General features: G+C 38.0%; 1 protein-coding gene across 5 annotated transcripts in view; it reads right to left on the reverse strand.

Moving 5' to 3' along the window:
- Positions 1-8,034: 8,034 nt before the first annotated feature.
- Positions 8,035-27,935, reverse strand: part of LDLRAD4 (low density lipoprotein receptor class A domain containing 4) — a 262,336-nt gene continuing 242,435 nt past the window's right edge. For all 5 annotated transcript variants that reach the window (XM_075213262.1, XM_075213260.1, XM_075213261.1 and 2 more), the window contains 2 exons: positions 13,139-13,192; positions 8,035-10,731 (listed from right to left, as the gene is read on the reverse strand). In XM_075213262.1, coding sequence (XP_075069363.1) covers positions 10,192-10,731; positions 13,139-13,192 — 594 coding nt within the window. In that variant the 3' untranslated portion in view covers positions 8,035-10,191. The remainder of the gene's footprint in view (positions 10,732-13,138; positions 13,193-27,935) is intronic.

A 27,935-nucleotide genomic window follows, 5' to 3' on the forward strand; every position in this document is an offset into this window, starting at 1 on the left:
AGTACCCTGAAAAATCTCCTAAGTAGACAAGCTCAGCAAATTGCCCCTTGATACATTGGAAGTAAAAAAAAAAAAAAAAAAAAAAAAAAAAAAGCTTTTCCCCATTCATGCTCCACAATTAAGGTACAATGTATTTAAGCATATCTTTCGCCTATACACAGTGGTGACAGCCATTGTATATAATGATCCAATATTCAGCCTATACATTGACTAGGAACAAGTAACATCAGCGAGGCACTTTGTGAAGTGATAGGCTGCAGCATTATTGATAAAATGGATTGTGTGTAGATAGCTAGTACACTTTACATAGTGGAACATTTCATCCTACACCACCACAACACACACAGTTAGGGCATCGCATCTTGCAAGAAAGAAAGATTATGTGCTCAGGTCAGGAAAATTATATAACCATTTCTAGGGATGGATTTGTTTTCTTTCACAATGTATAAACAGACTGTATATGTAGCAAAATGACTGACTCCTCCCCAGTGAGCGTGAGAATCATTTCAATGGCACCACAATCAATACGATTAGCAGCAACATCACAGCACATTTACAGGTTTTACATTTGGGGTTTTATTTTTTGGTCCAAGTGTGACTTAAAACATAACTAACGCAACACATAATCTGCCATGTTTCTTAAATACATATAATACTGATTTGAGGCCAGATGGAAGCCAGCTCGTCTGTACAAATAATAGAAATTTTAACACAGAATAGATAGAAGTGGTGATTGTAAGAATATGAGACTTGATTAACAGATCATAAGATTAATTGCCATAATTACATAACAACTTCATGTTTAAGAACAGTACCCTTAAGGAAAATCATTGTGCAAGCTATATTAAATGCTACTACATGTCTAAACCAGCATTGGTTTATTTATACACATCACTAATTAAATCATTCCCAGGTTAATTTTGCAGAGCTAAGATCTTGTGGCATTCATCTGCCTTTACATAAATAAGACAGGGATGTGCCAGTGAGGTGTAAAATCTTAGGAAATTAAACCTGCACAAAAAAATACAAAATGATAAAGAGCTCAAGGACCTAACCACAACAACAAGTCAGACAAATGGAATCTACAATCGGTTTTGCTCTTACGAGTTCCAAACGCCATGAAATACCAGTAAAAAAAAACTTAATGCAGGACGTCAGAACAGAAGCTTTCGTGTTTCATTATGTTTGAAATTGAGGATTATTTTCCCAAAATGTAAATTTGCATATTAAGTAGAGTGAGCAAAAACAAGGAAAGTGATTAATAGACAATATATTGTAAAAAATAAATATGTTTGAGTTAAGTAGATTTAAAAATTACTTGTATAAGTGCTAGGTTTAGTCATATTAAGTGCTCCTAGTAAGTGTTATCAACTTCTATTACTCTAAATAGGACCTTAATAGAAGTTATATTACTCTAAATGGCTCACACCCTTACATCTGTTCAAACTAGTGCTAGGTATTTTAAATAGCACTTTATAAGAAAACAAAATAAAAAACATGGGACTTTTTCGTATAATGGCAAAATATCAAGTCTTACTGGCCATCAACAAAAGTGAAATGACTTCTTAAACATCAGTATTTCAAGGTCCTCTGTAGTGCTTGCTCATCTACAGTCTGTGATCAGCTCAAATGTATACATTTATAATTCAACAACAAAAAGGAGGGGGGGGGGGGGGGTTAAAGGGAGGCAAATAGGATTCCTTGCAGAGTTACTGCCTGAAGCTGGCATTAAACTACAGTAAAAGCAGTCTCATTTGGCACAAGCAATGGCTGATGGACACACAGCAATTGTACGACATGATTCGTTTCCTGAGGTTAGTAGTGTGTACAGCAGCAGGTGATACATTTATTGCAAGACACTAAATAGCCATGTATAAAGTAGTTTCATTTATGCATTAACTTGTCAAACTCATCAGTTTACATACGATTAGAGCGAATATACTACTTTGTTTCAGACTAAAAGTGAACAGAGGTTGAAATGTATCTCTTATTGAAAGAACAAACTGACACACAGAGGACAGAGGTGTTATAATTTTTTTCTTTAGAGAAAGATAATCAGAAAGGTTTTACAGCATCTCTTATTCATCGCCACTTTGGTTAATACACTCACAAATAATCTAGTCTAGACAGAAGTGGAGGATCAGAAGAAATGCTTTGATCGCAGAGCACACATTGAAGTATAGCAAACACAATGTATATTATTTGAATACCATACTTTTAAAGAACTTTACTTTTGTGTGTACATGAATGTATAAAGGTGGTGAGCAAGAGAGGTTCTCAAACCAATTCTTGGGTAGCAATTTATCATCGTATTCATGTCCATGCCACATAGACTTTATTTTTAAAATAGGACACATTGTTTTGTCTTGTCTGGATCTTATCACGAGTGGGCTTCAATACGTTCAGATTATTTCCAAGAATATAGATTCTTGGTATGTCTGGATTTGACACTTATAACGGTTTTACTGCACTTTGAACCTAGTAGGAAGAAAGGGCTTGCTTTTCTGGCTAATCATGTCCCATGAGTGTCCCATGTTTCTGTTCCAAAAAAAACAAAACAGAAAACTACTGGAGGTCTAACAAGTTTACTCTTGAAAATGGGATAAATTATTCTTGTACTCCACACAACAGCCTATATTGCATCTTACATGAATTCGATTTTTGGCTACAATTCTGCTTCTCTTTTCAAGATATTGTGCAGTACTTTTGCATTTGCTTCTGTTGCCATTTAGGACATCAAAATCTTTTCAGTTGAGCATTGGGTAAAAACCAGAATGAGTGCAATACCTACTATCCGTGGCAGATCCAGGGAAGGGGGAGCGATCGCCCCCCCCCCCCCCCCCCCTACCCTAGCAGGTGCTTGTTACCGACGGCTGCACACTATGTGCAGGTCCGTTCGGCAGAGACAGACAGGGAGAGTGTGCTGTCCGGCTGCTCAGATTGTGATCAGAGCAGCACACACTCTCCCTGCTTGTCTCTGCCGAACGGACCTGCACATATTGTGCAGCCGTCTGCAGTCTTCGTTTTCAAAAAGGGGATGGGGACTTAATTCCCCCCCCCAAATCGCCCTAGGTAAAAAAAAAAAATTCTAGATCCACCCCTGCCTACTATGGGTTGTTTATTAAAGGGAAAAAGTGTCAGTGTGCAGTAAACCATTGCAACCATAGAGCAATTAGCTTTGGTTGATCAAGTGTGATCAATGTAAGCAGATTTCTGATTCGTCACTATGGTTTTTTGCTTTTTTTTTATTTAACCTTAGCGCCTATGTGGGAGGTTAGGCCGGGTACACACTACAGAAAATTTCTCCCGATGCCATATCAGGAGTGACTGAAAAGAAATAATAGTCCCGATCAGTATGCCACTTCATGTGTACACTATACATGTTTTAAAAGCTTTACACTAAGATCTCTGTTCTTCATCTTTTATAACCATCTGCTGAAAAGATCCTGACTCTGTAAATATTATGGAGATCCTGATTGGAATTGGAAGGATGTCGTTCCATAGCTGAATGAGATTTTTAGTCCGTTTCTAAAAATCAAACTATACAATGAGCTTTGGAATGATAATGGTTCATCATTTCAGTGTACACACTAATACAATATCGGGCCAAACAGTTGTTTATTATGCGATTGGCACGATAATTGGCTGAAAAGTCTGTAGTGTGTACCCAGCCTTAGTCTGTATTTGAGCTTGATTAGCCAATTAATCAAGGTTAATCTAGTGCTTATGGAGAAGCATCAGATGGAATTATGAGATCAGAACCACAAAGAGTATGAACTCTTAAGAAAAAAAAAAAAAGTTCCTATCGTCATGACGTTTATTTGCCTGTACTTCATCATTTAGCAAATACATCACAGGACATTTAAATAGCTTTGTAATTCCTATGGGATATACAATCTTTTCTACACACATTCATGAATAAAATTCTAATATAAAAATACAGCTAGAATCAGTGGTTGCTATTTTTCCAGTTAACTAATGTTCATGAATGTCCCCTATTGGTTTTCTTTCTAGCCTTCTCTGAATTTGTCAGTCAGTTATATCACTTATTGCCCCAGGAAAAAACTCTCGATATAAATGTATCCAATTCAGAGAAAGCAGTATCAATGGAAACAAATATCTGAATTAAATTCATAGATGGCTAAAATGCAGAGATAAGGGAGTATATTCAATTGTGCGCGGAGTGACCTCGCGCTTATTCCGGAGGCACTCTGCGTTATCACAACACCGCCGATGTCCCCAAGTAACTGAATATGCCCCAAATCATACAAGGCAAAAATTGTTGCCTCAACGGTGGAAAATCCCTTTTAAATCCTTTATGTTGGTGATTGAATAACTCAGCTCTCTACTAATCCCTACTAGTATGTCAGTCAACATGCAACAATGAGTTGATGAAGTATCTCATCTGTGGTAAAGCAGAGATATCCATAACTTCTAACATTATTGATCTTAACTAATCAACACTTTGAAACAACTCTATATTAGATTGTTTCATTGACGAGTGGGATGTGGAGAAAACGAAACATGCCCACAAAATGTACAAAAAGCATATAAATATTGTAGTAATGCAGTGCACAAAAAGTGCTTTATTTTCAAATGACAAGAAATATATTCAGATCAACAGGTGCTTTAATCAATACTAGGCTGGCAAGAAAAAAAAAGTAATTAAAAAAGTACTTCTTGAACATGGTGCAAGAATAATACTGGTCCAGAACAGCGATAGTTATGTGACAAGAACGTTACAAGCATTAAGCTTAAACATTATTTGAAATCATGTTGGAACAAATAAAAATAAAGTAAAGAAAACAAAAGAGACAAAAAGTTCACATCATGAACGATATAAACAAGTACATAAAAACTTAGATTTGTTCTTTTTTCCTTATGTGATATATTGATATTTAATAGGAAAATAAAATACATAGATTTCTGTCATCTGTATGCATTCATTTGCAAATCTTACAAAAAAGGACTAGACATGTTAGGCATTCACAAATTCTATGCCATTGTAGTTAAAATTGATATCAGCTATACATTATATTACAGTATTAACAATGAATATCTGTTTTCTGTTCTACCCATTGGGTAGGATATGTGCATAATATCCAAATTATATACAGCTTGTTAAAAAAAAACAAAAAACAAAAACACTTCAAATAAGACGTATGAAACGCTAAACTGAAAAAAGCACCTTTACAAATGAGGCACAGCAAAAATGGAGGTGACAGAGCTTCCCTTACTCTCTGACCATTATGGAAGCTCCATAACAATAGACATGCAGATCTCTTCTTACAACACCCTATTTTACAAGATGAAGAACCATGTGGTATCAATGTCATATCTAGCACATATTACCACACTTTACAATCACTGAACACGTCAACATTGGCAGTAAAAGCAGCAGCAGTAATTTAGCGTACAAGAAAACCATAGCAAACATGAAACCTTTTTTTTTTTTTGCTTCTATTTTTATTTCTGTTGATGTATAACTAAATCATTTTATCATGTAAGTTATTGAGTATCAAGTATTTTCTCCCTTTAATGTACGGCAATGCAAATCTAGTGCAAGCCGTTAATATAGATGTCTATATTTTGTAGGGAAAAAAATGCCATAATACATTGTTGTGTTATTCAGGGCTGCTCACAGTGTAATGTCTTATTGTACCAATACTTTAAATAAAGTTATGATCATAAAAAAAAAAAAAAAAAAGTTTTAAAAATTTGCATACTGGGAAAGAAAATGGCTGTAATTTCAGCAACGATATCTTAACAATGACAAAAGATAAAGGCTAAAATATATATGCAGAAAAAAAATGGATGTTTGTACAATTAAAGGTACTAAATACATCACAGCAATGAACAACCAATGTCGATTTTGAAGTTTTATAACAAAAAAAATTACTGTGATTGTAGGCTGTGTAACAATTTTGCCTAATGAAAAACAATTATTTTTGATAAAATTATCCCTCCAATTATTTCAGCATGTTCAGTGATAACTTATTTTTAAAGCCTGCATGTGCGTTTCATAAACGGCTTTTAGCCGGTGGTTAAACCTTGTTATGACTACAATGACAATCACTGTTGCATGCTACACTCCAAATATAACATTTGCAGCATTATGCATAACTTTTGAATGATGCCCTGGAATGAACATAAAAGATCTATACAGAGGTGGAACAGCGCATTGACAGGCCAGAAAGCAAAATTTGGGATGGGCCCGACGTTGCCATTCTTGTCTCAAGTCCCCCTCGCTGCTCTCATTAGAGCAGTGTGGAGGCCTCTTCTGAGTGTGCACGATCCTACCCCTGGATCTACATGTAAAAGATAGTTTTGTACCCATTTGCATGCCAATTACTGTATTAATTGTCTTTGTGCTTTCATAGCTGCTCATCAATCTGCTATAGTGATAAATTAAAATCTTTCTTGGAGGATAAAGGTTGGATGGAAGATACAATCAATGCAGCCTGTGCATTACTATATAGCGTGGCAGCTGTAGTCCAGCAATAACCAGTTCAGGGATTCACAACATTTTGTGTGTGAAAATAAATCTTGCATTGGGTATTAGAATTCACAACATGATGGATACAGGAATGTCCTCTGAATATTATGCTGTTATCACTTCTATGTTACTTTTCAAAAGGTCTACCAATTAAAAATAGTAAAAATGTGAAGTGAAACCACTGTATATGATCTGGTTCCCAGTGTCCATTACTACGTAGCTAACTATATAAGGAGAAAAAATATGGAGGAGGGGAGAGCGCGATTGAAGGGTGGAAGAGGAGGGGGAGGAGGGGAAGAGGGCACTATGGTGGAGGATGAAGGGAAGAGAGAAGTATGAGGGGGGGCAAACAAGAACAATCACTCCACAGCTGAGCCAAAACATTTCAGAAAGTGTCACTCCTCGGGGTATACTGGGAACAGAGGTATTAAAATAACTACTGTACTATCCATCTGCCGAGTCATGAAGGTGACTAAAGCAGTGGTATACAGTCCAGTACAGATCACCCACAAAAACTTACCACAAACTGTACTTCCTTTTGGGGGCTATGAACTAAATGTTGCGGAAGGGATGCAAGATTTAAATGGGAACCCCCCCCCCCCCCCCCCCCCCCAATTACATTGATAATTAACCCAAGTGAAAAAACCCACATACAGTGCTCCTTCATTAAGTCACCAGTTTAAAACACAACCAAACAGGCATTAGAAAGAGAGTGGCAATTTAAAGTGGGTGCCATATAATCAGATAGAGAATATACATGTGGTAGGTGAGGGGCGGTATTATAAAGAAGGAGCACTGTATTAAAGTTTGCTTCAGGTATGTACTTGTATGCATTTGTGTTTAAGAGACTACAGCGGACATGTTTAAAACCAGTCTGAAAAGCCATTAGTCTGAGTCACATCCTTCTGTCTCTAGGATAGAAATGGACACTCACAATTACTTTTTTAAACTTTATTGCAATAATGGCGATATACCCTGAAACCCTCATTACTGTTGAAGACAGCTAATCACTTTAACAAATGCTTTTCAACCATAAGGGCTCAAACGCAGGGTTTTTAATATGACGTGTGCAATGAGCTTTAATGCTGATAGTACAGGTCCATTCATCTATATTTTTGTCTGGATTAACATACCAGGACAATCTGTTCCATCGCTTTGCATCAATTTTGCGCCAATGGAATTCTATGTCAGCGCTTTGTTAAAAGCGAGGACAAAATACAAGGTTTTCACTATGCTCAACAGAAGTTTTCCAATGCCGATATGAATAAGTCTTTAAACGAATCAACAGTACTTACAAACAATCTTCTAATCTCTGGAAAATTAATCTCCTATTAGTGAGGACACTTTTATACAGAGGCATTTAAAAAACACAGTATTAGTTTGAGAATATATTTACATTTATTTTTTCTAATAAAAACACACCGTTTTCCATCGTAAGTGTGCTTCGTGCCACTCATTAATATAACACTGATATTTGTGCAGCTATAAGATTTTGGTCAAAACAAAAAAAATATTTAACTTTCTTTTTTTTAAAAAAAAAAAAAAGAAACCCCTCAAAGAGCAGCTAGGGGTGAGTGCCCAAGTCGCCAGTGGTGATTTCTGTGCCCTTACATTTTTGTACTATGCTAAAAATAAAACTATTTCCCTGTCTTTGTTACACATTGACATACGGTGTCCATGAATAAAAGTAGTATTTTCTGCTATTTTGCACAAACAACCCAATCATTTCCATAATCAGTTTTAAAAACAGACACATAATGTGCTGTTAATAACTAGTATGAGGAAGTAAAAAGAAAACAACAAGATGAAAATGCAAGGAAATGAAATCACTACACATTAAATAAACACACAGTATCTAAGCCATGAATGACCACAACATCTCTCCAAGTTTCATTCGTCCTTATATGGGAGGTGTTCATCCATGAGTGACGCACACATTATTGTTACCACAAGGGAATATTATGAACAGTTCTAAGAGGATGACAAACTGCTAGTGTTACCAAGCACAGCAATTTTCTGACTTTCTTCCTTCACTGCTCAGCAATTCCACAACTGTCACTATAAACAATTAAAATAAATAAGCCATCTACAACCTAGTATGCAAATGCCACTGATGTTATCATGGACTTAAACTAAAATGTTCAGTCTTTGTTCTATATAGCCATGTGTGTTCATAAGTAGGTTTAGCCAGAAAGACACCCGATGGTTCCTCAGCTGTTGTAGACTTACAATAAGCAGCATGCCTTGGCTGTGATAGGCTAGCATGACATGCTGGCATTTGTAGTTTCGTAATAGCTGGAGAGCCATAGGCTGCCTAAGCATGGCTGAGAATATAGAGACACTTACCTGATTTAAGATGCTCAGAATATGGCTAAGAATTCAGGTGTTGAGACATCAAAACAAACATACTTTAGAAATCTAGTTAACGTGGAATTATTACAATTATCCTTTACTTAAAAAAATTTTTGGTTAAGGATGGTGGAATCTGTAGTTCAACTAGAAGATAAAAACAGAAAGCTAACTAACACTGCCCTGAGCCAACATACTACAGGAAACCGCTCCCCTCAGTCTATATTACAGCCAGTTTATTTCATGCTGATTGATGAATAATGCAACTATAGACTTTTTAGCTATAATTATTTTGATGTCATTTTCCTCTGTAACCAATACAAGGTAAAGTTGTATACATTAAAATATTTTTTATTAAGGAAGTAAATGTAGACGTGTGTAAGAAATGTCACAACCTAAAGGGGGGAGAATCTTCCATCCAACCGCCTCAACACATTGAGGCATTGTGTTTTTCATTTGCTGCACAACTTTAACTGTTTGTGGCAATAAGGAAACACAAACTGGCAACTTTCTGTACGATGCCTCTGAAATGCATCTCCCACATGAGTATGCAGCATGGGAGCTGTAGTACAGGGCACCCGGGGAGCCAAAAGTTGCCCAGCCCCAGTTTACTGAAAAAAAACCAAAAAAAGTAAAACAATAAAAAAGCAACTGTCTAGCAAAAATATTTGAAACGAATATACAACCCTGCGTGATGTCTTCCTTGTCCAGCATCTTAATGTCAGAATTTTTATTTCTACCTCTCAGTTGAAAATAGTGTACTGCAAATGAAAACTTACATAATACATTTCCCTCATATAGGATAATCTGAACAATCAGTTAGTGCAACTTTTTTTTCTTTTTAAAAACAGGTATAGCATTCATCACATTCATTCACTGTATACATTGGCACACTCAAAAGAGTTATGGATTTATATAAAATAATTAGCATTGCCCCTACATATCCCCTATCAAACACTGGCCATCTCCCTACAAACCTTAGCACTTCTAAATTAATACTTACTTGTTCTATATGACTGTCATTAATGTGTAATATAAAAGATGCTCTGCAAAGCTTGAGTACTGTGCAAAGTTATTTAAAATCTTAAATAACTGAAATACTATAACAAACACTTTTCCTGAAACAAATGTACAGGTCAAAAACAGAAAGGAAGTGTGTATAATTATATCCAGTTGCATGCTTTCCTCTGACTGGTATCAGAATAAGCATACAATAATATGTGCATTTGGTTTAAATTAATTGTACCACTTGAAGCTCAACAGCACTGTGCATGGAGCTCAGGAAGTCCCAAGACAACTGTGATGACTACTTCCTTCGCTTCAGGTTAAGCGCAGGTTGGGGGGGTTCAGACAAGGTTCCCTGGCTGCTTGTCTTTTCCATTGAGAGGAACTATTGTGCTCTCTTGATCATTCGGTTGAAATGGAAGTCTACTACCTGTCTGAGATTGGGGGGAGGTGTTTTGCTGGTGGTGGAAATAAGATGAGCCTGGATAATGTCCCATAACTTCATTGTAGGTTGGTGGTGGACCTTCCATTCTGCCATTGCTGCTATAATTTGTTGCACTGATGCCCGAATTGCTGCTAGGTGGACAAGGGCCCCCATTGTACATTGATATGTCTATTAAATCACTGTCAAAAATGGTCCTGTTTGGAGGTGCTCTGACAGATTCTCTATTTAGTTCCATCTGTTGTTCCGGGTCTCGCAACTGCAGAGTGCATGGCCCCTGGTATGGTGGAGGCTCCTCTCCATCAGAGAGTGAAATAGTAGGCGGAAGGTCAATTTCATGCTGAATGTAAGGATATGTTGGCTGGAAGCGGCTGAAACGATCTCGCTGCATAAACGAAGGAGCCGTGAATCTGTCTCTTGATCTTGGCGCATACATGATCTAGAAAAGTTCAGTAGTAAAAACGCATATATTAAACACACATATAAGAAAGCTAAACAATGTTCTCTGTAATGGATTATCATCCTTTTTGTATGCAAGAGACATTCACTAACACACAGATACAACATTAACACAGAAATACATACTGCATCGCTATGACATTTTGTTACTCAACTGTGGGCTCTCTAGTTTACATTATTCTAATCTTGCAATCAGGAAGGGCTGGGGGTAGGGGGGCAGGCTGGTCCCATGGTGTGCTACCTTTGGCTGGGTCACCTGCATTTTTTTCCCTTTAAAATAGGCTGCCAAGTCGAGTTTTCCCCCCGGGCTGAAATTTGCCAGTCCTCCCCTGCCTGCAATCCCACTTCATTTGTATGCTACCTCCCATCATACCTTAAAGCATTCCCCTAATCACCCATTGTGGGTGCTGTACCAAGACTTTCCTAATCATGGCTGGCTATGGGATCAGTACAAGGGAAAGAGCTTCTCCTCGCCCACCCCACTAGGCCCCCACACATCGTGTTCTTCTGAGGTCTATACTACTAATTCTACACACACTACTAAGACTCCTATACAGACATGTGAAAAAAAAATACACCCTATTTAAAATCTTAGTTAATTATGTTCATACACATAATGACAACCATCTAGTTCTCACAAAGTACTAAAATTTGATACATCTAATCTTGTGACACAGGACACCTAACATTTTCTTTCTTTGTCATTATGAACATGAAGATGCAATGTGGGAATTAGTACACCCCATGATTCAGAGGTTTGTAGGATCACCTTTAGCAGCAATAACTAAGTAGTCATTTTCTTTAGGACTTCATCAGGTCTCACATATTTGAGTAATTGTGGCCCACTCTTCCTTATGCTTCAAGTTTGTCGATGTTTGTGGGCATTCACTTTATGCACAGCTCTTTTAATGTCCCACTTCCGATTCTAAATGGGTTTAAGTTCGAGCTTAAAACCTTAGTCATTATAAAAACTTGATTCTTTTATTTTTCAGCCATTTAGTTGCAAATTTGTTGGTGTGCTTAGGTTCATTGTCCGGCTGCATGATCAAATTTCAGTAAAGCTTCCATTGTTGGAAGATCCCTAAATGAAGTTTGAGTTATTTGCAATTATACAGCCTTGTTTATTGGTAAAATTTGCCATGAAGCCTACTCCTGGGAAGTTTAGCAACTGTTCTCAATTTAAAAACAATGCTGTAGAAGGTTGGACTTCAAATTGTTTAGAAATTGCCTTATAACCATTTCCAGACTGACGAGAAGCAACAGTTTCTGTGAGATCATTGCAGATATATTTTTCCTTGGTATGGCGGAAAAACAAACCTGAATGCTCCAGACCAAACTTCCACAACGTATACAGAGGTGGTAGTATTTACTGATGATCAAATAATGAAGCACAGTTGAGCAGCAGCATTTACTTTCTGTTTTTGATATGGTAGCAGTAAGGACACGTGTTTCTTCCCCCCACACTTTTTGCTGAATAAGTGACATTATGTTTTTTGTTTTACATGAGATATTAGTCATTACATTTTAGGACTCTGTGAGGACTAGATGAACGTTCATTATATACTGGTATCTAAAAACAAAGATTTGAAAGAGGGTGTACTTTCTTTTTCACATGTATTACACAGAGTTCTCTCTCCCTATATGGAAACCTACACACACACACACAATGCACTAATATTTGTATACCATTATAATAACATTAAATGGCATCCCCCCCGTTTATCACACCCCCCAAACCTTTGTATGGAACTTTTATGTGGATATATATAATATATAGGTCAAAGGCTCAATCCACAATACTATGCGTGGGGCCAAAATAAACATTGTTCATCACCATAAGTTGTCCACATATGGGTTGGTTCACATAGGCACAATCTTTGGGCACAACCAGGGCCGGATTAACCATAGGGCTAACTGGGCTACAGCCCAGGGGCCTATGGCATCCAGGGGGCCCTTGAAAGTGCTCAGCAGCAGTATTGATCGGTCGGGGGCGCCCCCGGCACGATCAGTGCTGCAGAGCACTTTCCCTGCAGTCCTTCCCCGGCGCGCTGTAGTCTCCTCACTGAGGAGATCTCGTGAGTCTCACTCTCACGAGACCTCCTCAGTAAAGAGAGTACAGCGCGCCGGGGAAGGCGGTAAGTGCCGGGGGGGGGGGGGGGGGGGGGGGCCCTCACAGGGGAATGGAGGCCCCCTTAGCCCAGGGGCCTCCATTCCCTTAATCCGGCACTGGGTACAACTACCTAAGAAAAAGCCACTTATTTTGTACATGTAGTCAAAATAATTTTGTTGACATCCTGAAGTGTAGAGACTGCATTACACACTCCATTTTCTATATCATATTGTGCACTGAGCTCATAATCAAATGAAATAAAGATGATGAATCATACCTCCGACGGTCCTTGTGGTGCCACTAAGCTATCTGGAGGCCACAAACACCTTTCCTATGAGAGTAAAAAGAAAATGATTTGTATCAATCATCATATATTTTTAACAAATACTAAAGGTTGTAACACTGGCATAAAAATCCCATTCTTTTGCAAAAATGTAAAATCAGAAAGATAAAGTTCTGTATAAACAGCTCTATTGCCTGGTACAAGCTGCTATTACCAAACCCATTTATCACTTTAAAATTAAAACTAGAACATACCAATTGTTATTTTTTTCGCATTGTTTCAACCTACTGTATTGGTAGAATACTTTGAATCAAACTTAAAAAAAAAAATGTTGAAATTAAAAATACTTGGCATAATAATATACCCATCAAAAATAGTTTAATGAAAAAATCATATTTGAACTAGACTGTGTTGCAGGTCTGCCACTACAAGAATAATGTGCTTTGCCTGCAAAGGCATGAGGTGGTGGTGGTAGGATATACAGCCCTTTTATTTCTTTCACTCATATTGAGAGCCAGTCACCACTTGACATATCAATCAGTAACATAGGCCAGGCTTGGATAAGATACATTGAAAAGGAGAAACCCTCTTGGTCTTCTGCCTGAGACCATGAATAAGAACTATTCCTGTAGCCATTAGTCAGGCAAAATGTGGCACCTCTTCAGGAAAAGTTTAATTATGTCACACTGTCAAAAGGATGGAGTCCGATATCATTGTAGAACACTCCTGTGGTCTAAAGAAACATGTCAGGGCATATACATATAGATGGTTTAAGAATAAATTTGTTTTCCAAAACGTGTTCAGACTGTATAACAGTATATAGTTATGTATTACCTACCTGTCTTACATTTCTGCCCTATTAACACTGGCTTCAAGCCTCATGTTTACCAGCCAGGTAGGAACGAAACATACAGCACACTCACATTTAGGTCACTTATGTAGTGTGTAATTAACATGTTTACATATTTTTAAACAGAAAATGTAGGAAAAATATATCATTTAGAATCTTTGTATTAAATTGTACACCTATATTTTGTTATAGTGATCACGGACCCGATACAAAGCTGGATGTATTGCACTAGAAACCAGGCAGTGCTTCTGTGTAATTCAGTCACGTTAATGAGCCAAATATCCCATACACACTGATGGCTAAAGAATCCCCCTCCCACTTTCTCAGCTTCTGGATCTGGAAGAGTAAAAGTCTAGCACTTATGTGAGTGACTTGAACAGGTTTAGTCTACAGCACTTGAAGCATAAATGACTGCCAAACATTTTGGATCCCATGAGTATTATTATATTATGTAATCAATACATGTAAACAATACAAACAGCCAGTAGATGGCACCACTGTTATATGGATTGACAACAAGAAAATATCAATCACTATGTGTAAAATGCTCAAAATTGTCACATATTGCCAAGAAATGATCATAAGTCAACAGAAAAAAAAACACACTTTGGCAAATGCCAGCAACATGGTAAGTTCTACAACATAGTGTTTAGTTTTAAGTACTTTTTCTCTTTTTTTGGAGGTGTACAAATTAAGCCTTTAAAATGAGGGTGCAAAATAATTAAAATCCATTAAAATATATATATTCGCCACCTCAATGTAAACTCTAAATGTATTAATCTCCTAAACGCAAAATAAATAACAAAATGTTGTGAATTAAATATACTCGCCAACATTTTGGATCTTTCCTGGATTGCGTACTTGCGGCCCGGCATTCGGCTGCCTATTGCCAGGATTCCCAAAATAATTGAGCAGGGGGGGTCGTCAGAATGATGAAATTCACTGTAAATCACATCACTGCATTCCGCCCTCACCTAATTCACTAGGGAAGTAGGTAAGATTTGGGAAGGTGCACTACACCTGGGAACCAAGGACAATTCCAAGAAATTTGGGGAGAGTAGACAGCTATGGTATTAAGCTGCAAACTCACAAGTTTTGTACCTGTTTAACATGAATTTGATGTTTTTCGAAGTAGTCCTCCTACAACTCAGCATTCCCTTTGCTAAATCTCTGTGTGGGAGAATTACGTTGCTGCAGAGTCTCATAATTTGCATTTCAGTACTCAACCTCATTTATGGAGAGGATCACTTGATCAAAGTCAAAGCCCTCCATTCACGATTGCAGAGGAAAGAGGGGGTGGGTGAATTTTGCTGTGAAGGAGCCCACTAAGTGTGGTGTCCTAAAGCCTCTCTGCTCAGTATATAACTTGATTGTGGTTGCAAAGTTGGTTGCATAATAAATGAGCAAACTACCTAAACAAATTATACTAACAGACCATTTCATTTTCTTGAAGTACTCCATGATAACCCTCACAAATGGATTAACCCTAGGTCAGTTGACTAGACAAGAAAAAGTTGACTCCCCAAGGTATATAGTGTGACTTCCTTTGTTGTCTGAGTAGCTTCCTAAGATGTCTCTGAATAACATATAAACAATTAACATTGAAGGGAATATTGGGATTACCATGGAGTACATCCAGGAAATTAGTGATTACAATTTGCTTATTTCCTCTTCAGCCTCCAAGGCAGCCCCAATGAATGGGATGTACCCAATCAATAACACAGGGTGGATTTAAAATAAATAAATAAAAATCAGGCACACAGCGATCATATATAAACCTCTTCCTTTCAAACTGAATGTCAGCAGAAGTGATCGCATGCAGAAGGTAATGTCTGGAGAAGGTATGAGCAGCCCGCTGCCTCTCACATATAATTTGCAGAAGCCTGATCCCTGTGTGTCCAGGAGCTGAACACCGACCCCATGCATATATGCCCTTAATACTTTTGGCACGTCACATCAGATCCTCTCATAAGCCTGTATAATGACATATCAAATCCATCTTTCAAGAGTATCTTTGGATAGAGCTTACCGTTCACAAGAAGTACAAAGATGATCACTTTGTTTGTTTTGTTTTGTTTTTTTGCACCTCTTGAGAAAGGATTTCAAACAAACAATCGCTCTGACCAGGTCTAGAGTATGTCATTTTCTCTCACTTTCATTGGCTTTTGACAAAAGGGGCTTAAGTACAATATCTTGAGCGATATCAAATGTGGAAACTACCTTGGGCAACAAGCCATGATTTGCTCGTAAATCTATTTTAAATTGGTGTAGATGTTCTTGTTAGCGGCATTCGCATCTCTTAGAATAATATCTGAAGTTTTCATAATAGGGGGTCAAACGCTTTTAATACTAGAGTCCCCGAGACAAGATTAAGGTCCCAAGGAGCCACAAAAGATTTGATGGGAGGACAAATAATTTTAGCTGCTTGACAAAAAACTTCCCACGAGATCATCTGCTGCCAATCTTTTGTCTAGGAACACGCTAAGTGCCAAAACCTATACTTTCAACGTACTAAGGGCGAAGCACTTCTGTAAACCTCCTTGAAGATTTGCAGCAAGAGGATTGGTCGATCTGGATTTGCTCCAAAGTATGAATGTTTCCACATATTGTAATACATAATGAAAGTATGAGGTTTTATTGCAAGCAAGAAAAAAAAAAGAAAAACTATCACCTTGATGCAGAAGATATGGTCAAAGTGGTAGAGGCCAAGGTTGTTCTAAGAGAATCTCTGCGAACCACTGCCTGAGAGGTCAGAATGGAAGAACTGCCATTACTTCTATAGCCTCTCTTGATCTTCAGTGCCCATGCAATGAAAGGAACAGGAAGGAACACATCCCAGTTTGACGTCCCAAGGCCTTGTAAGAGCATCTATTCCCTCTGCTTTAGAGTCTTTGCGTTTTGACTGGTTCCCATCAGATCTGAAGCCCCCATTCTTTTCAACAAACTGTTGCAAGACCACCTTCTATAATACCCATTCTCCTGGTTGGATTTGATACTGACAGAGATAATCTGCCATCATGTTGCCTTGCCCAAGTCTGTTCTTTTATTCTACAGAAAGAACAAACTGGGTCTAAACATTGGTTTATTAAAAGAGTCATAAGCATGACCATTTAGCCAATTTGAAATAATTGAGTTTTAATGTTGATTTTTTATAATTGTTTTAAAAAAATTTGTTTTAACTAAATAGATGTATGGTGGCCTATATACTGGGAAGAAGTTTTTTGCGCTTGTATTTTTATGCATTTTTTTTTTTTTAGTATACTCCATTGAGAATCTGTACGCAATGGTTCATTTAAGGAGCAGCAGTTACCTTCTCCAAAGTACAATAAGAAGTGTAGTTACATCCATATAACACGTAGCATTGTATGGTTAGAACATTGATTTGATATTGTTGTGGTTGCTACTATAAGTCAGCACCCAGAAAAATCTGTTTGGATATATTGTTTATTTATTTATTTTAGAACTATACTGTACTACAACTGCTGGGAGAATATTCTGTGGAATGCTCTTTCTACAAACAGATGTTACATTTCAGTCATCCTGCCTCCAATTTCATCTTTTTTTATTTATTTTAAAATATAGCATGAATACTTAGTAATGCTTCTGTCATAACATTCTGGCCCTTCTTTCCTCTAAGCTGTAGAAGTTCAGGTCTTGAAATCTTTCATGCGTTTTGTTATTTAGCCCATGCGTTATTGCAGCAGGCCTTAGTTCTTTTTACCCAATTTTATTAATGTCATTTTGGAGATGGAACCCAGAGATGTGCCCATTGTGCTCAAGGTGAACTACTACCTGTGACCTATAACTAAGGGTGTGCACTGGCCACTTTTGGTGTTTTGGGTTCCGATTTGTTTTGCCAAAAACACCCCACAAAAGGATTTGGTTCTGATTTTGGGTTTTGATTTTTTTTAAAAAAAAGCATAAAAAAGTGCTAAAATCCATATTTTGGGGGTTTTTTTTTTTTTTCACTCCTACACTATTATTAACCTCAATAACATTCATTTCCACTAATTTCCAGTCTATTCTGAACACCTCACAATATTGTTTTTAGTCCAAAAGGTTGCACCGAGGTAGCTGGATGTCTAAGCTAAGCGACACAAGTGGGTGGCACAAACATGTGGCCCATTGCAAGTGGCTGTGTAGGCTTGAATGGGCTTTTGCTGCTCCTCCATCCTCTGCAGCATATAGAGGGTGGAGTTCAAGCACGTCACTACCTCTTGTTTTAGTTGATGGCAGGGCAGGTTCATGCTTTTTGATGTAGCAGGAACAGTGAACGTACTTTAATATCCGATACTAATATTTCTGGACTGCAAGAACAGTGAACGTAGGTAAATATAGCAGTACTAATATTTCTGGACTGCAAGAACAGTGAACGTATGTAAATATAGCAGTACTAATATTTCTGGACTGCAAGAATATATTGCTCTAGAATTTTTTTTTTTAACGAATAAAATTTTTATTGGTTTTTTCAAGGTTTTTCAAAAGGGGTACAGAAGAAAAAAAAAAAAGGGGAAAGGGTACATAAAGGGGATGGAACACACAATATCTCTAGATTTTTTTTTATACTTCTTAAATTATTTTTTTTATTTATTTTTTTTTGTATAATTTTTTTATTTTTTATATTTTTATGATTTGTTAATAATTATAAAATTACTATGGACTTATCAGAACAAAGCACAGGACAAAAGCACCACTGGACTCAGCAGGACAGAGCACAGGACAAAAGCACCACTGGACTCAGCAGGACAGAGCACAGGACAAAAGCACCACTGGACTCAGCAGGACAGAGCACAGGACAAAAGCACCACTGGACTCAGCAGGACAGAGCACAGGACAAAAGCACCACTGGACTCAGCAGGACAGAGCACAGGACAAAAGCACCACTGGACTCAGCAGGACAGAGCACAGGACAAAAGCACCACTGGACTCAGCAGGACAGAGCACAGGACAAAAGCACCACTGGACTCAGCAGGACAGAGCACAGGACAAAAGCACCACTGGACTCAGCAGGACAGAGCACAGGACAAAAGCACCACTGGACTCAGCAGGACAGAGCACAGGACAAAAGCACCACTGGACTCAGCAGGACAGAGCACAGGACAAAAGCACCACTGGACTCAGCAGGACAGAGCACTGGCCAAAGTACCACTGGACTGAGCAGGACAGAGCACAGGACAAAAGCACCACTGGACTGAGCAAGACAGAGCACAGGACAAAAGAATAAAGCACCACTGGACTGATCACACAGTAGCAGGAGCACCACTACCCTACAACCTCCCTCTTCCCTGATCACAGCCCAAAAATGAAGATGGCGGCCGCAAGCGTGGAATTTATGCAATCCGAGTCTCGCGAGATCCGACGCGAGACTTGGACGTCAGAGCCTCACTTTCATTTTTTTTGGCGCCGGAAATACCCGAACAGTGCTCGGATCCCGTCGGATCCGCACTGTTCGGGTGGGCTCGGATTCATCCTTACCTATAACGTGCCAGTATAACAACATCTCTTACTGCTACCACTTCCTATACAACAAAGTACTTTACTGGTTATTCCCAGTGCTTGCTCATCTTCATATCATCTACAATTATGACTAAAAGGTCCCTTTCCATCACTGTTGCTTTCATATTTTGGGTCCCAAATATATTATTTTACATAGAAGTTAAAATAAATATCCCACAATTCAGCCTATTCCTCTAAATCAATATGCATTTGTTTCATCCCTGGGATGTCAAGCTCTGGTTAAATCATTGCATTAATCGGAAGGAAAAAAAAGAAAAAAAAAAAAGACATAACTTTATTGACTATACATAAATTAATAAATTAAACAAAACAGGACCCAGGCCTGATCCCTGAAGCACTCCACTGGTTACCAGCCCTTCATTTAAGCTTACATCATTGATTTGAACACTGTCTGCTACCTTTTAACCAAACATTTACCCATTCCACTACAGAGTGAAAGCCAAGGCTATACAGTTTCTGAATTTATTGTGGTTGGAGTTGAGCGGAATTTTCACTATTCAAAGAAATATTCACATTTGTCCACAATACTTTGCACATCTCAAATGAACTCGTTGCTGTTCCAGATCTATTCATATCAATTTAACAAAATATACATTTACAAATCTAGTCTAAGCTCAGAATTTTGCTCACAATAAATTTTGGCATATCGTGTGAAATGCCTTGCTAAAAATCTAAGCAAGCTTTATCTACCAGTCTACCAGAGTTTAAATAAAAACAAAACAAAACAAAAAAAACCCCAAAAACAGCACACTATATTTTTTTGGGTCATTTGTTGGACTATAGTTCTAAAGTTACTTTTTTTTTTAGCCGAGTACATATCTATGCAATTATCGTGCAGATCACACGATTCACAATCGTTTGGTCCGATATTGCAAGTGTGTACACGCCCACGATTGTGTTTTATTGTACATAAACACATTGCATCTGTTGATTACGTTTTCTAAACTGCCTAACAAACGCGGTCATCGATAGAAAGATGTTGGGCAAAAGTGGAATTGTGACGACCGGCAGCAAAGGCAGATATCTGTAGTGTGTGTAGAATCCCAATTGTTTCAGCAGATGGTTATGACAGATGAAGGTAAATTGTGTACACATGAATCGGCATGCTCTTTGGGACTTTCAATCATTGGTGTAATCATCGGAGACATTGCTTCTGAAGTATGATTGCATAGGTGTGTACTCAACTTTTGTCTCCTTTACCTTTCACTTACGCATTTAAAGAACATTTTGTCACTGTCTCTTTTAGATTATGTGCGTTTTAATCCTCCTCTGAATGAGGATGTCTATTTCTTACTTGTATGTAATTTTCCTAAAACAATTGCAATCTTATTTGAAAACCACGTTGGCTTTCTCTTCATTGTGCTTTTATTAACATATCTGACACATAGCTCTGTCGCATATAATAATGCATATATTTAGTTTATTCCACCATTCCTGGTCTCCAATCAGATTCACAGATAAACAAATTTTCATGATGATTAAATATTTTTTTTCTAAAATCTACAACCTCTGTTTTGGTGTGGTTCAGTTATACTGCTGCTTGTACAATAAAACCACACTGACTGATGATCACTAGACCACAAGTTATCTCCTACAGATACATTTGGAGCTACAAATGCATTTGTGCAACTAAATCTAGGAATACTTCCCTTATTAATGTCCCACACATGCAATACAGAACGACATTACTCCTTGCCAACATCCCATAATCACTTCACCATCTGTGATTTTCTCCATAAATTGTCTATCCAATGCCACACCTTGTCCTGGTGTTAAATTGGTACTAATCGAAAAACCTCTCACCACTTTTGAAAGTTACTGGAATACACTAAATAGTACCTGTAGGGCCCTTTGTGAAATATGCTTTTACCTCATTCTTTACTTAAAAATAAAAGGGAGTTGGCATTGATTTATAACTATAGGGCATATTCAATTAAACACGAGGTTCCTCTGGAAAGGACGGGACTTCGTGTTACCGCAACATTGCAGATTTCCCTTTGCCCCCCTTAAGGCTGCGGAAATAATCTGCGTTGTTGCGGTAACTTTTTGACACTTTATATGTGTAGCTGTGATGTGGCGGCTTAATTGAATATGGCCATACATATGTCTTTTCTAAAAGTATAAACTGAATAAAGATGTACCAGTCGTGTCCATTGCTGACTAAGTAACAGGCAACTATGATATCTAAACTATACTTTGATATGATTTAAATCTTCTCAGGGAGCTCATGTCCAAGACTGTTAGCAAGTGTACAGATTACATTTAAATTAACACTTCCTTAATCAGCCACTATTACCAAACAAGTTTCATAATTTTTAGGGATGAAAAGGGATCAACCCTTCACTCCTCCACCTTAAAATAGTTGAAATAAGAGTTCAGATGTTGCACTACAGGTTAAGAGAACATGTGTTCACCTAGTACCAGAATACTAGGCCATCGAGCTGTCCCCGTCCAACCTCTTTCACATCCTACTGTGGCCCAAATTTCTCATTTCATAGGTGGTTTCTACAGCAGTGGTGACAATTTATGGGGTGACAGAATCTCACTATGCAAATATAAGAACTTCAAAAGATTGAACAATTTTCACATCTCCAGAATGCTGCACAATATGAATGCCAAGCAGCCATTGCTCTGTACTAATCCATATAATAGTAATTATTTTACAGTTCAATAAGCGTGAAAACACCAATGTTTTTGAAACCACTCACTTCTGCTGTTCCACGTCCATTTAAATTGCGTTCTAAAATAGCGGATTTGTTCCTTATATAATGCTCACAAACCAATCACAACAGTGGGAGGAGTTATCTATTCAAGTGCTTATACAAATGCCAATTACAAACTCAGCACACTCACTCAGCAGGAACTACAAACAATATGGAGTTAGTAGTCCAGGAAACAACACAGGGAACTAATTAAATCTAAACTTAATGATAACATTGCCACACAAACACATTTCAAATAAAATAAATCTAAAAGTGCACTTTCCAAACCCAAAGTAATGTTTTTGAAAGTACTCACTTCTGTTCCCATTGCACAATCAGTTTTAACCACTTATCAAAAGAGCTTAATGAAGCTGTAAATATCATTGTTCTTTACATTAATGTCCACAGTGGCTATAAAGACACAGGCATGCAAATAAAAACACACCTGAATGGATGTAAATCCATGCCTTTTGGGCATGAGTTTTGGCTCTGTCCAGGTACCTACCATCTAAAATACTACTAGTTAGGCAAACATGTTCCCATCACTCTCACACATACATACTTCCCTACTGTCCCATTTTAGGTGTGACAGTCCAGATTTGACTGTCCCATGATTCAAGATTTCTGTGATGGTTAAGAGATATTGCACCAATGACTGATGGTCCTTCAATGCATGCAACATTGCAAGGGTGTTTATAGGTGAGGGGAAGGGGGCTGTGGGTGAATCAGTGCTTTGGGAATGATGCCCCAATGTGACCACATCCCATTTATAGCATGACCACTTCCCTTTCTCATGTGTGCACAAATTTGTTCAGATTTCCAAAAGTTGGGAGAAATACACATACTACATACTGAACCACACTGCAAACAAGGCCTATATATGCACCAAAATAAACCACATTTATACATCACATGCTGCTTCTTAGAAATAAGAGCGCAATGCAAACCAAATTCTTCTTCAAAAGCAATGTGAATGGCACTGATGAAAGCCATTACTTTATTAGGGCTCAATAGAAGTGCTTTTCCAGGCACTATGGCAAGTGCAGTAAATGCAGCCCACCCAAAACTGCAAATAGGAATTCATTGAGCCTTATGAAATACAGACAGTACATACAGTCAGTGAGTGAATGCTGGATGTAAAATGGATGGAAGTTTATAAGGAATACTGCATGTGAACTGTTAAAAGATGATAACTAACACCAATTCTGAAGTATGAAGCCACGTTTACAACAAGGACTGTTATGCAGCTGTATATACTCTCTTTTAGTACAAGGTATGTGGCCGACGGTTAGACATTTATTTGGTCGCCAACTGAAAGGTCGACCGCGTTATTAGGTCTACAATTCAAAGGTAGACAGGGTTAAGAATAGGGATATTGTCAACCTAATACTAACCATATAATACTGTCTACACGTGGAATTGTCAACCTAGTAATACTGTTAATGTCATTACTGATGACTTTTCAATCCTGTCTATGTTATAGTGTCCATCATATAAATATCGATCATGTAACCCTGACACAATAACTGGCAAGTTCTAGAATTTTTACTCACTTACAGTAACAATTAAACCATGACACCTCCCAACACAGTTATCAAGGGTATTTTTTCCTATAAATGTCACACACATCAGCCTATGTAAAAAAAAAAAAAAAATATACAATTTTTAAACACAAAATCATACTGCTGTATGTCCATGGTAGTCATATTTGGGGCAGCACAGGGGGGAACCCGTGTCAAGTTTGTATGTTGTCACCATTTTTGCATTGGTTTCCTCCCAGTGTCAAAAAACCCAAAACATACTTATCGTTTCATTGGCTGCTGACTAGGGCCACTAGGTGTATTTCGGTGTTAGTCCCTGCCCCATTGGAGCTTGGCCTAAATTGCCTGACGTGTCTGGTAAATATCCGTTGTACAGCTCTGTGTAAACTGGTGTATAGAAATAAATGATAATAATGGTCACTACTTCTCTGCAGGTTCTAGGTTTCCATAAATTATCCCTCCTACTCAAAAAGAAAAAGAATGCACTTAAACTAGATGAGACCGACAGACCAATCAGACATATTAAAAGAAATGCTTTAGTCAATAAGATTAGTAGATTATTTTTTTAGGACAGATAGAAATTTCTTCTGTTAGCATCTTAGTGCTAATTTTCCACTCTATAACACGCATAAAATAAAAGTATACTAATACGAAAACACACTTTTCTTCTGATTCTTCCCACAACTCTTTTTATATAATTAAAACAATCTATCCCAAAATGTAATCAGGTATGACACAGTTACAAGACCCGTAATCTAAAAGGTGTATATTTCAGTTCTAAATTACTTTTTTCCCCTCTTATGGTACACCATCAGTGCACACTGCTACAATGTGTTTGTGAGCACAAATTCTTACAGTTTGGTAGAGAGGACATAAGTCCAGGATTAGGAAGTCAAATATTGAGGAATTTAGCATTTTGGGATTGGGACACCATTAATTCTGTGACCCAATAATGAGGGGCAGCTCTAAAGGGTCTTCTCTCACACCAACAATATTCGATCCAGTGTTATTTGAATAGCTACTTATATGTCACCATGACATTATCAGGTTACCCTACCCTGCATTCCCGCACTGCTGGATGTTGAAGTGGCTCCCAGTTTCTCATTCTGCACACGGTGGACACAGTGTGCTGGAAGCCAAGGGGGCAAGAACTGAATTCGCTCAGGCCCTGTCCCTTAAGAAAACCCTTGGACTGTCACTGATTGCATGGGTCTAACAAAGGCAGTGTGCACAGAGTGTGCACCGCCATTATGGCCAAAAAAATAAAAAAAATAAAGGAATATACTTCTATAAAGTTGTGTATATTTAAGAAGCGTTAAAAGAATGCTAAGGTTAAGGGGAGTGATAGGGCAGGGTAGAGAATTCCGATCATGGGTGGCTTCTCAAGAAAGGTTCTGTAGTCTTGTTAGGATCAATTTAAGAGAGAAAAGGACAATGAAAGGTAATAGTAGTTAGCTATAGTAGTTAGCTATAGTAGTTAGCTATAGTAGTTAGCTATAGTAGTTAGCTATAGTAGTTAGCTATAGTAGTTAGCTATAGTAGTTAGCTATAGTAGTTAGCTATAGTAGTTAGCTATAGTAGTTAGCAGCGCAGAGCGACACCTGGGATAATAGTATTTATGGAGAAAATTAAGACATAAAAACCAGCAGCTGTTATAGGTGTGTAGACAGATGTTGCAGAATTCATGGCTGACTGGAGTGTGATAGTTTTATCAGTGAGAAGCATTTAGAAGGATATTATTCTAGTAATTAATATGGGAAATGACAGGAATCCTTGCATCCTGTATGCAAAATGGACACATTGGTAGAGATGTTGCATAAAACATAGCAAACATAGTAGGACTTAGTCATACAATCTCTAAAGGATATAAAGGATAGTGCAAAGTTACAGGTGATTCCTATGTAGTAAACTTGGGAGTTTGACAGAATGACTGTTATAATCTATATTGCCGATATCTAATATAAATTAAGATCTGTTAAATTTTTCTACTATTCGTTATATGTTCTTTCAAGACATCCATGAGGAAATGGCAGATGATAACAAGATCTTCGTGTCATCTCATCTATGTGAACATAATATTGGAACCCATAGCATGACAATAGCTCTCCAAATGAAAACTGAAACGAGATGGCTAAAGATGGAGCCTTGCAGGACAGTAAAAATGAGTGCTTATTCAGTGTTTATGTTTTCAGTTGGAATCAGACAGATATAATGAAAAGCGAGAGACAACAACAGATGCCAAATGAAAAGGGTTTGCAGTAAAAGTGTGTAGCCATTCATAAGGAAAGAAGTTTTGCCCTTTGATTTAGCTGTGAGAAAGTCATTGGGTAACTTTCTATAAGATGTGAAACACAAACGTCAGAGTTAAGCCAGAGAGGATCCAGTAAGAAATTAAGGGCAATAAAGACAGTGAGCCTATTGTAATCTGAGGTTAGCAGAAAAACAGGTCTGCAGCTAGATGGCAGCAACGACTGACGTGAGCATACCTTGAGAACAGAAAGGCTTGTTGTGTGTGTTGGAAAGGCAGAGTGATCCCGTGGAGTAGGAAAGGTTGGATGTTTTGGACAAGGCTGGGACCAAAATGTTGTAATGAGCAGCCAGTAGTTTAGAGGTAATGGGATGGAGAAAGGAGGATGTAAGGTAAGAGGATGAAAGAAATGACGTAACCGTTCTCAGCTACAGGGCTGAAGAAGCCGAGAACAACTTTAAATGTTGCTGCATAGTAAGGATGGTTCTGAAAAGTCTAATGCAGTTAGATGACAGGTCGGATTATTTCCGTCGGTTTCAGCACTAAACTATCGTCAGAAAGGGTTTATTTGGGTTAAGCAGAGAACCAAGTGTGAGAGAGGAGGCTGAGATCTAAAGTTTTTACACCTCTAGAGTCAAAAAGCCAAGGATGCTATATGTACTCCAAGCAACTTTCCAGCCAAAAGTTGAATTAAAGTGTAATTAGGACTGCTGTACTTAGCCGCTGTAAAAGAATATTACAGGGCAGCAGCATTCCCTTATGAAAAGAAAGGCTTAGTCTCAAAATATATTGGTGGGTTGCTGCACAAACTCCAGTGATATCACTGACATATCTAATACCATCACCACCTCATTTGACAAGAGATGGCACCAAGGAATCTTTAGACACCAGACAGGGTTTGTTAGCAACAAGAGGATCTAAGAAGTGATCAAAGAGATGGGCTCATGGGATGTGCCAGCTGGGAGAAAGAACATATCCCAGGTTTGCCACTTGCTAATGTTATTACTTACACTAGCCGATTTAGACCCTTAGCTGCAACACACTGAACACTCATTTATGTCTATATTTGCCCGTCTTCTCTGTAGGGTCAACCTTCCACTTACTTCCTATTTTGATCCTTAGGGGCTGCTGAACCTCATTGCAAAGTTTTACTGGGGTCATTTCCTGTAACATAACAGCAACTTCGAGAATTTTCCTGCCGAACTTCACCTGCATCACAGAGAATTGAACCAGCCCCATGGTCTTAGTTTTCTAAAGATCATAACATTTAATTTCATTACCCAGTGGGTTATTGACATTTTGAACAAGAATATTTTGTCCCTGCTGTATACGAGTGTATAAATTGTACTTTGATAGAAATATGCACTATGTTTAGCAAACCTGACAATTTACGGTGTTAGTGATTTTCTATATTTTTTTATTGGGCTTATGAATTGGGGCCTTAGTAGTTTTAGCATGGGACTATTTTAAAAAGATTGAATAGATTATGCTAATTACACTTTACTAGCTTAGAAATTGGAGAAAATAGGATTTATGTACTTACATTAAATCTTTTTCTTTGAATCCATCTGGGGGACACTGCTATCATGGGGTTGTATGTGGGGAGCCTGGGAGTTTGCACTTAACAAGTTATTAGATTTGTTTATACTTGCTGACCGAACTCCTCCCCTCTGCAACCCCTCCTAGCCTCAGTGTAATACAAAATCTCCAAGAAAGGGAAGTCAAACAACCAAGACCAATCAGTAGAAGAGCAGAAGGGAGGGAACGCAGTGTCCCCCAGATGGATCCAGAGAAAAAGATTTAATGTAAGTACATAAATCCTCTTTTCTCATTCCTCCTATCTGGGGGACACTGCTATCATGGGGACATACCAAAACAGCCCCTTGAAGTGAGGGAACGCTTTGATAATCCGACACGCAACACTGCGACCAAA

This window comes from Mixophyes fleayi, chromosome 5, assembly GCF_038048845.1.
Source record: "Mixophyes fleayi isolate aMixFle1 chromosome 5, aMixFle1.hap1, whole genome shotgun sequence".
Taxonomy (NCBI): domain Eukaryota; kingdom Metazoa; phylum Chordata; class Amphibia; order Anura; family Limnodynastidae; genus Mixophyes; species Mixophyes fleayi.